General features: G+C 39.9%; 1 protein-coding gene across 1 annotated transcript in view; it reads right to left on the minus strand.

Annotated features, from left to right (window-relative positions):
- Nucleotides 1–12,119, minus strand: part of LOC150082795 (paramyosin-like) — a 185,257-nt gene that overhangs the window by 67,530 nt on the left and 105,608 nt on the right. Inside the window, exon 9 of the mRNA XM_090377604.1 lies at nucleotides 2,123–2,339. Coding sequence (XP_090233730.1) covers nucleotides 2,123–2,339 — 217 coding nt within the window. The remainder of the gene's footprint in view (nucleotides 1–2,122; nucleotides 2,340–12,119) is intronic.

The following is a 12,119-nucleotide window of genomic DNA, read 5'->3' on the forward strand; positions in this document are numbered from 1 at the left end:
TTTGGATTTGCTCTGACCCAGTCGTCTGGCCATTACAGTTTGGTCTTTGTCAAACTCGCTTAAGTCCACTGCCTTTCCCATCTGAAGAACAAGAGTAACACTGATTAGCGGAACTCAGTATCAGGTGTTTTTATACCGTGTCCCCGCACGCGCCGTTGTTCATCTGCAGTTGCTTCGATTTGCATAACGACTCGCTGCTCATAATGTTTTGGCTCATCGGTCTATTGTTTTGGTAATGAATGTATCTCTGTACACTGAATAACGAGATGTGAGTCACGAATTCCCTGTAGTTCTTGCCTGATGGCCCGCATTACTGAATGATTTTGTTTTCAGCTTAGCAAAATGGAAGTTGCGACCTTTGTTCCAGGTGGAACCTAGATTTGCGCGTGATTGCTGATTGCACGTTTTTACTTTTGTTCCAGTGATGTATATTTGGATATAGTTTCCTCTTTTCTTGTTATTAAGCATATTTTTGCTGATTTTTCTGTATTTGATTGGAGGTCTAGAAGTTTGAGATGTTGCTCAAGTTCTTGGATTTGTTGTGGGCTTTGGCAATTGATAGATAGTAACTGTTGTGGATGAGAGAAAATGATGAAATATTTGATATCATCTTTGCAGGGGCGAAAATGGATGACTATTAACATTGAGTTTAAGAGCACTGCAAGAGCTTCGATGATAGAATAGCATCTTGCTGTCTCCACAGACAATGGTATAACTGCAGTGATGGTCTTGATGTGTGATTCACAAATGTTATTGGCTTGCTTTAGGATTGCTTCAGAATGTGACGTTGAAATGGACTTCGGGTATGATTGTTAGGACTGGGATTGATATCTTGTCGTTTGCTGATTTAATATCCAGGTACACCAAGTCCGGTTGGTCCTTGTTATTTATGACTTGTTAATTTTAAATAGGATATAAATAAATAAAATAAATAATTCTGTTTATACTCTGGGACGACCAAACGGTCAGAGGAGTTCGCATGATAGATTGAATACAAGAAACAGCACCGTATTCAGTAGTCACGGGCTTGAACCCCGGTCACTCAAGGCACGTGTACTTAGGCTCACGCGCGCCTGACCACTAGGCTACGGCGGCCTTCTAGAAGGTTGTTTGGGTTCAGCAGTTCTATATTACTATGTATAGGTGGAGAGGTCTGTGGCCAAAACAGTGTAGTGTTATGGTTGGCAGCATTAGCTTTTCGAAGAGTGTCAGAATTGACAGGCCCCCGTGTTTGTTTCAACAGGATAACGTCTCATGTCATGCCTCCTGCTGTTCGAGAATGGTTCATGGACATAAATGTACAAAAGTTAGAATGGCTGATGCAGAGTCGATTTTAACCCGAAAATTTTGTATATAGGTGAATTTCATTACAATAGGAAAACATCTCAGTGAAATAAGAGAGTTTTAAAAGGCGACACAAAAGAGGAATTAACTGTGAAGAAAAAATTTTAAGACTTTAGGAAATGCCATTAGAACCTGAAGACCTGCTACTTCCATCATTCAAATTATTAATTTAGCGCTATCCGCGCGCTTGTGGGTTCATGGGCCGATTTGAGCATTGTGTTGGCTGAAAAATCGGAATAACCCACGGGAATACCCTACTACCTCCACCTAATACCCGCAACTAGAGCCTCGATTGAAGAGGACTTCGGAAATTTAAGTTCTCCACGGGAATCGAACTCAGATCTTTTCAAAGGCGTCGTTGTTGTTATAGGGTTTTAGGCGCATCAGCAACTTAGACCATATTGAACCGTATATAACATGTCTGTAAATTGCGCGTATCCTGTGGCTGTTTTGCTAGAGGAAAAACTGAAGTTTCCGGGAGGAAAACCATGCTACCCTCACCTGAGAACGACTAACTCAGCCACGTTGTGAAAAAAGCCCATGAAAATTCCTCCCGTCATTGACTCGATTCGAACACAAATCTTTTCCACTCGATGCTGGGAGGACTGTGATTATACCAACTGGTGCTACCCACGAGGGTCAAAGGCGTAGCTGGCTGATGGTGGTGAATAGTGCTGACATAGCTGTCACGGAGCTGCTGTCGTCACTGTTTAAAATTCTTGTGCTCTACTGGTGAAAAAAAAAAAAAAAAAATAGTCAACAATCATATGATACCTACCTGCAAGTTTCTTGTTGTCTCGAGCTAGAGCATCCCTCTGTTCCCTCAATTTGTCATACTCGTGCTGGATTTTCTGTAACTCGACAGCTTTATTGCGAGCATCTCTTTGGGTTACCTCTAATACTTGCGCCAGTTCTTCCACCTTGGATTTCAGCTCAACATTAAGCTTCTCCACCTGAACGCACCTTTTCTCCAAAGATTGAGAATGAGTAGTGGCCTAATAACAAAAAATTTTGAATGAGTAATTTTTATTGTTCACTTTAACCTCTTCAGAAATATTTCTTACTATTATAAGCAGTAGGAAATAAGAATTTCTTGTTTTATGAAACACTGAATATGCATGTGATAGTAATTTGTTAATAACAAACAATACGAGGAGCGTTTGAAAAGTTCGTGCACTGAGTATGAAGGGTTTATTGGAGGGGTCTGGTAACAGGTTGCTTTTCTACATAAGTCTCTTTCGGAGTCAATACACTTTTGCTACCGATGATGCAATGCGTTGATTTGCAGCTGCGAAGAAAGTTTTCACTTGGTTCTCCAGAAATGCATCCACTGTAGCAATGATGTTGCTTTCGGTGGTAAAATTAATGCCAGACAGGTTTTTTTTTTTTTTTTTTTTTTTTTTCAAATTTGAAAATAGGTGAAAGTCCGATGGTGCTAGATCTTGTGAATATGGGGAATGGTCCAAGGTTTCAAAGTCGCACTCATGCAGTGCAGCCAGGGCAATGAGAGACTTGTGAGCAAGCGCGTAGTCCTGGTGGCACAAGACTCCTTTGCTGAGTTTTCCTCGCGTTTATCTTTGATGTTTTATGCAAACGCCTCAAAAGGGTTACGTAATACGCCACTGTGACTGTCTGGCCTTTCTGAAAGTAATCTAATAGTAACACTATCAGCATCCCGCAAAACCGATGCTATCACCTTGCAACAGAAGGAATCGACTTTGCTTTCTTTGGAGGGGGAGAAGAGTTGTTTTCATTGTTCAGACTGCTCTTTTGTCTCTGGCGGCTGAAAGTGATGGATCCATGTCTCATCCATGTTCACAAACTTTGCAAGGAAATTTTCTGGATCTGCTTGAAAACAATGCAGATGTTCACTGGACTTGACTTGGCAACTCTTGTGTGTTTTTGGTCTGCTCTCAACAACTTTGGAACCCATCTTGCTGCTGCTGACACCTTTTTCAGAGTGAAGACCTCTGTTATTATGTGGTACATATGTTCAGGTTCAGATGAGATGTCCAAGACACTGGAAATGAACTGAACCGCCACATCAATCACCCATAACCAGATCATGCACACTGTAAACAACTTCTGGAGGGATGGACATTGCTCCTCCTAATCTGTCTTAACCTCTGTAATTAATTATTGACTTGATCTCTATATATTTTATTTTAGCCAATATTGATATTGTATTTACTTTTATAATTCTGTTACCCTCCTAGTATTTGATTGCTGTCAAGGGGTAGATGTAACTTTTATTTACCTGATTAAATAAATAAATAAATAGTTTAAATTCTGCTACCCACTTCTTAACCTTGGAATAGGAAGGGACATCCTCTCCCCAATATTGTAACCATATCCTTATGAATTGCCTTTGGCATTAGCTCCCTTTTCCTGAGATAATGGACGACTACACGATGACTGTGTCATATTTTATCATTCACACAACTTTGTTAACTTCAGAGTACCAGTGTAGTAAGTGAAATCCCTCAGGAATCAGTGCTTAGGCCCGCTCCTATTTATTTTCTTGAATAGCATTTACGAGGGGGAAAGATATAAAACTTTGCTGATGATTTGAAGGAGTGGTTAACGAATAGAACTGGGGTATGTTATTAAAAAAAGACGTTACTAAAACTACATGAAACTTTGAGTTACTATTTAATGAAGGCCTAACCTTCCAACGGCACTTCGCCAAAACTAAGGCAAAAGCTGTCAGCAATGTGGGCGATACAACAGAAAATTACTGGCATAAACAATCACAAACTTGCCACTCGCTATATGCAAACATGTCTTGTTCTGATTCCCATGTATGTCTCAACGATCTGGTCCTCTGCTTCCCTCACATAAAAAAATCATGGGTATCGAATACTGGATTTAAGGTGGTTTAATCGTTTTAATGGCCACCCTTTCATCATCTCGCGATCTATAATGTATGCAAACCTTGGTTGCACCTCTTGGAATCAGTTGCTCATAGCAGGAAAGCTACGCAACCTCTATCACTTCCTCACCGATCGCATTGATGCCCCAAATGTTCACAATTTTGTTGCGGCCCTAGGCTGTCCCGCTTCCTTTGCAATGACGCGTGGATTCCCCCTGAGAAGCTCACTACAGAATTTAACCGTGCTTCGAAAATTTTTTTTTCCGGCTAACATCCTCCAAACGTACAACACCCGGAAGATTGACCCCCCCCCCACAACTTCTGTGATGATAAAGCGTGCAGATCTCAGAAGATACACGACATGTACCATAACATACAGCTGTAGCAGTTTCCTGATTATCCCCTTCAAAATGGAATCTCTGTTTAATTAACCCTACTCTGCTCCTATACTGAGGAGAATTAATTTGTTTAAAACTATTTGTATGTATTATTATGTATATGTATGTTATTTATATATATTGCACTCTCCTAGTTGAAGGTTGTTTAGGGATGCAGCATAAGCAATAAATCGAGTAAATAATAATAAGCCCCCCCCTCCAGATACCAACGGTATTTGATACCGTTGTTACCTGGGCTACCTTGATAATACTGAAACCTGATAATACGAAAAAAAAGCTGCTAAGAAGTGCACCAAACCATTAAGGTTAATCATAAGATTATTGTACTCGGAGATGCTCCTACAGGATTACCTCTGAGTGCAGTGATGACTAGGTCACGTCACTCAACAAAGGTGGAACTAAGGATGACATGGGTAACTATGCCGCCGTAGCCTAGTGGTCAAGCGCGCGGGTGCATAAGTACACGTGCCTTGAGTGACCGGGGTTCAAGCTCGTGACTACTGAATACGGTACTGTTTCTTGTATTCTATCTATCTTGTGAACTCCTCTGACCGTTTGGTCGTCCCGGAGTATAAACAGAAAATTTATTATTATTTATTATTGTTGTTTGGAAAATCAGGTTAATTGTTATGACGAGGTCGAAAACGGTAGTATGAAAGATAACTTTGACATTATTTATCTTGACTTGGCTAATGCTTTTGATACAGTTCCGTATGACATGCTGTTATATATCAAATGGACCAAGTTGAGATTACTGGTAGGATCGTTCGTTGGATCAAGCGTTGGCTAAAAGATAGGAGACAGAGGGGTAATCAGAAATGGAAATCCTTCACAGTGGATCAGTGTAGTAAGTGAAATCCCTCAGGAATCAGTGCTTAGGCCCGCTCTTATTTATTTTCATGAATAGCATTTACGAGGGGGGGGAGCTATAAAACTTTGCTGATTATTTGAAGGAGTGGTTAACGACCAGAACTGGGGTATGCTCTTTCGAAGCGACTAATTTGTTTCAGGTAATGTCTGAAAAAATATCAGCTAAAGTTTGATGTTTCTAAGTGTTAAATTCTACACCTGGGGAGCAGAAATCAAAGAATTACTTATAAACTAGCGGGAGAGAGAGGTTAAAAGTGGTTCTAGACGAAAAGGAGTTGCAGTTATGATACTATAAAATATGAAATAATGAAATATATCATGCAGTGTAAAAAAAAAAAGAGGCTGGGAAAACACATGTCCAGTTTGTATTTTTTAGAACCTTTTCAAGTAAGACGTCATTGACCATTCTGCCTAAAGAGATCCTGAGGATATACATAAAGGTACATTCTCAGTGGTAGGAGAGACGAGAACCAGAGGACACAAATATAAATTCTTGGGAAGTAACATAAGGTTTGATCTCATGAAGTTTAAGCATGTTGAAGTTTATTCAAACAAAATGACCTGCAAAGTAGCTTGGGAAAGTGTGAACGATTGGAGATTTTATTTAAGTAGGAAAAAGGCCGCTTCTTTGCATCATTTAGCCATTCTAATGCTAATGAACTGGTTACTTTGACCTCAGTTGCAGGAAAAATCATGAAGTGGTCAACAGTGCATTGCAACGTCATCTGGAGAAGTATTATATCCTAAATGGATCACAAAACGGCTTTTTAAAGGAAAAATCTTGCTCGCCCAACCTGATGATCTAATATGATGTGATCAGTCAGGAATTGGATGCAAGAAACAATTTTGGCATTATATTGATTCACAATTATTATGGTCAGACGTTAGCAAAATATTTGATATGTTCTGATGTGCGAGCTTGCTGTACAAGCCGAAACATAATGGGATTATGGGTAAGATCCTGAGGCGGATTGAAAATGGAAGGACAAGAGGCAGCGGTTTGTTATAAATATAATACTGGAAACCATTATTTTTTACACCTCCACTTTTTTTTTTTTTTTGCGTAAATTTCGAAAATAATTCTCAAATTTCACATTACGTCATGGTTTCTATATAGAACAGGTTTTAGCGTTTACCCATAATACATGGGTAAACATCTTATGACAGTTTAGGGTAGTAGATATGACACCGATCTGTTGTTATTACCTGCAAATAATAATGTTTTCATGTTCTCATAGATGGTAGTAATGTTGGGGTGGTTAACATGTTCAGCAGTATCTATCGGTCTCTCTCTCTCCCAATAATGGTAACAGTTGTATTGTGAGCACGTGTACAGTTTATTTGCGTAACTATTGTATATTGATTTTTTCTGTGTTTTGCTTCGCATTCTATTGTTAAAATGTTTAAGCAAAAAAAGTGAAGTGTCTGAATTACCCTGACAGTTTTTTGCTGTGTGGACAGTTTACAACAAAAACTACAGTATTATCGAAGAGAAGCTACAGTATTATTGAAGGTGCATATTCTTTGTACTTCGGTTACAATATTAGTGATCACGGCAAAACTTGGCTCATAATGAAGACCTGCCGATGTCAGATCCCTAAAAATTATGGAGTGATGAATATAGCGCGTATTCTTGTGTTGCACACTTTGCTAGACCATCAACAGATTTGGACTAGCAACCACGAAATTATGACGCGCTGCACTCGAGAATAGCTGAAAAGCTTATTCAAGCGAGAATAGCTTAGTTCGTGATTTAGTCTTATCTAAAGAGCAAGTCGAACTTCTTGGTTGTGGGTTGTTGAAGGAGAACTAAAATTACAGTATATTGAAAACTTCACAGTGTTTTCAAAATATTTCGTGATAAAAAACAGTATGTAAAGATATTTTTCTATAAAATTATTAGTGGTTTTCTGAACGAAGTGGATATTGAACACAATTCTAATAAAAGAAGTATATTTATTATATACCGGTATGCATTTAATTAATATTTATTATATTTTATATAATAAATATTATGGAAATGAATTCCTAACAGTTTCTCTATTTTATGCTGTTAGCTTGAAAGAGGCATATGAAAGTACATCCAAGATCCTGAGTAGAGTAAAATACCATGACTTTTTTGAAATTCCCGGTGATCTTAAGGTAATTGGATTACCCACTGGTTTACATGGAGGTTTCACAAAATACTGTTGTTTTCTAGGTTTGTTGGATAGTCGTGCAGTAGAAAAACGTTATATTGTGCAGCAGTGGGAAATATGGGAGGAATTTTTACCAGGGAGAAGTAATAAAATATGTTCCACTGGTTAACCCAAAAATAAAGCTTGGATTAATGAAGAACTTTCCGTTGATAGTTGACCACGTCCTACCCCGTTGACCACGTTTTTTTTTTTGGCTGGTGCAGCATAAGCCATAGGCTTTCTTGCACCATACGGCCGTTACTAATACTAATACCCAAGTGCCAGACGCAATATGCTTGTAGACCTTCGAATAGATAGTAGTACGATTGTGAATGCAAGCTGCCACGATTGACGGAGTTAAGACTTCCAGCATGGAATGATAATAGTGCCACACAAGCAATCAGTCTGCACTCGTCATTTCAAACGACCCTGAAGATCCGTAGGTCGACGTTTGGTGATGTGATCTGCAAATGGGAGCGGACTGGTTCTGAAACCGTGAGCGAAACTGGTGCACGAAACGACCTGGGAAACCTCCGAAGCTAACGGAATGTGACAAGAAATCCCTACAAACAAGCGTCCCATTGTTGTCGCAGCAGACACCCGGGTCTTCAGTGAGATAATTTGGACAAATATACCAGTAAAGTGCCGACGATGCTGCATAATATGGATTACCACGGTCGTACAGCCGTCCAGAAGCCACTAATCATCCCAACTCCAGACGCGGTTTGGCTTAGTGTAAGGTCCATCATTCTTGGACCTTGACCAAAGGAAAGCTGTTCTTTGGAGTGATGAGTCACGGTACATGTTGTGCTATCCTGACGGTTGTGCCTGGATGTGGTGGATGCCCGAAGAAAGCTACCTGCTGGACTGTATCGTCCCGACAATGAAGTTTGGCAGTGGCAGCATAATGGTCTGGAGCTGTTTTATATGGTTTGGACTGGGACTTTTGGTTGTGTTTGGACAAAATCATGAATTCAGAGGTCTGTCTAGACACCGTGGACAATAATGCGTTACCTAAGCAGGAAAACGCGCCATGTCGTGCTGCTTGCATTCTGACGAACTGGTTTGAGGATACGAGCATTGAAAAGTTGGACTGGAGAGCCCTGACCTTAATCTTATAGAAAACCTCTCGGATGAATTGGGCCGTCCGGAGCGTATGAGGAGAGGCTGTCAAAAAAACAGTGGAACTGGTTGCTGCTTTGAAGGCCGAAAGTATCGGAGGAAATTAGAAGTACGAGAATTGTAATGACAAGGCAGCATTTGAGAAGAGGAACCAACCACACATGTACAGGAATTTAGAGACGATTGTAAAGTGAGCATAAGCCCAAGCTTTGTCACTGTAAGGAACCATTGTTCCCAAAAAAGAAAGTGGAACGTAGTATCCTGTACATACAAAGGGTACTAGGAAAGTTTTGCAATATGACGCAACAATGAATCACAGGAAACTGCTTGTTGCTGCATGTTGAGACATGTTCATACGTGCATAGTAGCCACCGCGCCAAGTCGATGGGCTCAGTTATTCATTAGTAGTGAGAGTGTAAAGTGCTTGCGATGGCATCGTGGTCACGAAATGAGATAAGTACAGTTTTGCGGTATAATTTCATGCGTGGTTTAACCATAGACCAGTGCTTAGAAGAAATGACTCTTGCACTAGATGATGATTGTCCACATCGTACAACGATATTCAGGTGGTATAGAGAATTCCAAAGGGGAAATTTCACTCTGGAGGATTCTGAGAGGCCGGGAAGGCCACGAACGTCAGTTACGGAGGAAAACTGTGAGGAAAATGCTTGACGAAAACAGGCGAGTGACCTACCAACAGATAGAGGATACTTTGGGCCTAAATGCACCAGCAATTCGTTCGATTCTGCAAGATCATTTGCACGTGAAGAAACTTTGTTCTCTCTGGGTGCCGCATCAACTGACTGAAGAGCAGATGCCACGACGTGTGACTTGGTGCCGGGAGATGTTAAAAAAGTTTGATAAGGGACAATCTCGGTATGTGAACAACATCGTGACAGGTGACGAGACTTGGCTGTACTATTACGATCTGCCGACCAAGGCTCAAAACAAAGTTTGGGTCTTTGATGATGACGACACACCCTTAATTGTCAGAAAATCCCGATCTGTAAAGAAGAAAATGATAGCTGTATTTTTCAAATCGAGTGGAATTGTGGAACGTGTCGTTTTGGACACGCAGAAGACAGTCACAGCTAAGTGGTATACTGAACAATGCCTGCCTAAAGTCATTGGGTCTATGAAGAACCTGCGGCCAAAGTCAAGAATGGACACCTGGTACCTCCATCACGATAATGCTGCAGCTCACCGCGCCAAAGCCTGCACCAAATATTTGACTACGACAGGACTGAAACTTCTCGAGCACCCTCCCTACAGTTCAGACCTCGCTCCCTGCGACTTTGCACTGTTCCCGCATATGAAAATGAAGCTAAAAGGGAGGCGGTTTTCCAGTGATGAGGACCTTCTACGGGCTTGGGACAACGAGTGTGCTTTACTCCCTAGTGAAACTTGGCAGAACTGGTTTAAAGATTGGTTTCGGAGGATGGAGAGGTGTATTGAATGTAGAGGAAATTACTTTGAAAAAATTAAATAAGCAAAGCTGTATTGCAAAACGTTCCTAGTACCCTTTGTATATAACATGCATTGACATCAATTAGTGTTTTAAAATAAAATGCATATAATCCTTTTTAGGGTTATTTTGAATTCGAAAATGAGATAGAATACATAGATAATTTCAGATTAGTGAATCTCTCTGTTTCTTGTCTGGTTACTCTTTCATCTAGCAGATTTTTTGAGTGATTGAAGATTTTTTAACTTGATAATTATGAACGATGCACCACTTCATGAAAATTTTGCTATATTAGGTTACAGCTTTCATTTCCTTATATAGAATAATTGTGATGGGAGACAGCAATATTTTTCTTGCATTCTCTCGCTGGTAATACCGAGGCGTGACAATAAAGTAACCAGGTTAATTATGTTCAAAATATATTGGGTAATTGTGGCAAAGACATCACCTAAGGAAAAATTTGAAAATGTATGGCCCTTTTTTTCTTAAAAACAATTGTTTAAAATGTTGCACTTAATGCTTATGCATGAAAGCGTTTTTTATGTGAATCTGTGTTATATACTGCATATTATTTCCCTGTTATTTCTTTACAATTCCTTTATCTTCCTCTTTTCCACAACAATTAAATTCGGTATTATACAAGTTGCAATTTTCATGCATCCGTTTTTGCCTTTCAGACATTAAACTTGTCAACATTTTCTTTAGTAACATTATAGTTTTCCAAGTGTTGAATATCACAATTTCTTGCACATTCTCTTCTTCCAACTCATTGAATGGAATGAAACAAAATAATGATGGAAATATTTTTCCATCATTATTTTGTTTTCTTTCCTTTATATTTTTCACGTTTCCTTTTTTAATGTTTTCAGAGGACTTTGAAGCAGATGCAAGAAGCTTCTCCTACTTTTTGTTAGCCACAGAGGGATTCTAGGTCTTGCGCTGAATTCACATAGATCTTTGATTGGAATTTCTTGACGATTATGTTTCAGAAACTTCAGACTTAGTTCCGACTTATATCTGCTGATTGTAAACTGTGAGAAATAGTATAATTTCATCGAACATCTTAATTGGCATTATCAACATCGAGCCTCTTAATTGGTCGAGATAATCCAGACAGTGATATTGTCCGGGTTTGCCTCTCATGTGTCTTTCCGAAGAAACTTCCCTAAAGCAACCCTCACAGACTCAGAATTGTTGCTGTAGATCTAAAGCTTAATCAGCGTAGCCTGGTCGGGAAAAGATGAAATGAAAACTGAATGACTGGCATCCCTTTTAAAGTAATCTGTACCTCCTATAGCCGAGTGGTCAGGGGCGGGTGTGCAGTAGCACACGCTCCTTGAGTAGACTGGGGGTTCAAGCCCCTGACTGCTAAATACGGTCGATCTGCCAACCAGCACTGGACCAGCGTGGCAGATTATGGTCCATTTCCGTCAACATGAATTGTCGAAGAGGCTTCCATCCTGCAGTGGGTTGATAATGGCTGCAGTTTACCTTTTTTACCTCCTATTTGATGAAATTCGCATCCACTATAACTATTTCCACACCAGCTACACTTATCTGGAAAAAGATCAGAAGGATGACAAACAATTCTCAATTAAACCCCTCTCCATTGCTAAATTGGAAGGGACAGTTGGTTACAAATACCTTAGATATAGTCAATGTGCTTGGTGAAAATTTTTCGGGTGCATCTGCTAATTGTGCATACCCCACTGCTTTCAAAACGTACAAGAAAGAGGCCGAAAAAATAAAACTAAACTTTTCTAGCAATCAGTGTGAACAATACAACTTGCCGCTCACAGTAGCAGAACTAAAACAAACTCTTCTACAGGCGAAACACAGCGCAGTCGGTGCTGATGAAATCTATTATGCAA

The sequence above is a fragment of the Mastigoproctus giganteus genome, chromosome 7, assembly GCF_048544385.1.
Source record: "Mastigoproctus giganteus isolate SK-2022 chromosome 7, ASM4854438v1, whole genome shotgun sequence".
Classification (NCBI taxonomy): Eukaryota; Metazoa; Arthropoda; class Arachnida; order Uropygi; family Thelyphonidae; genus Mastigoproctus; species Mastigoproctus giganteus.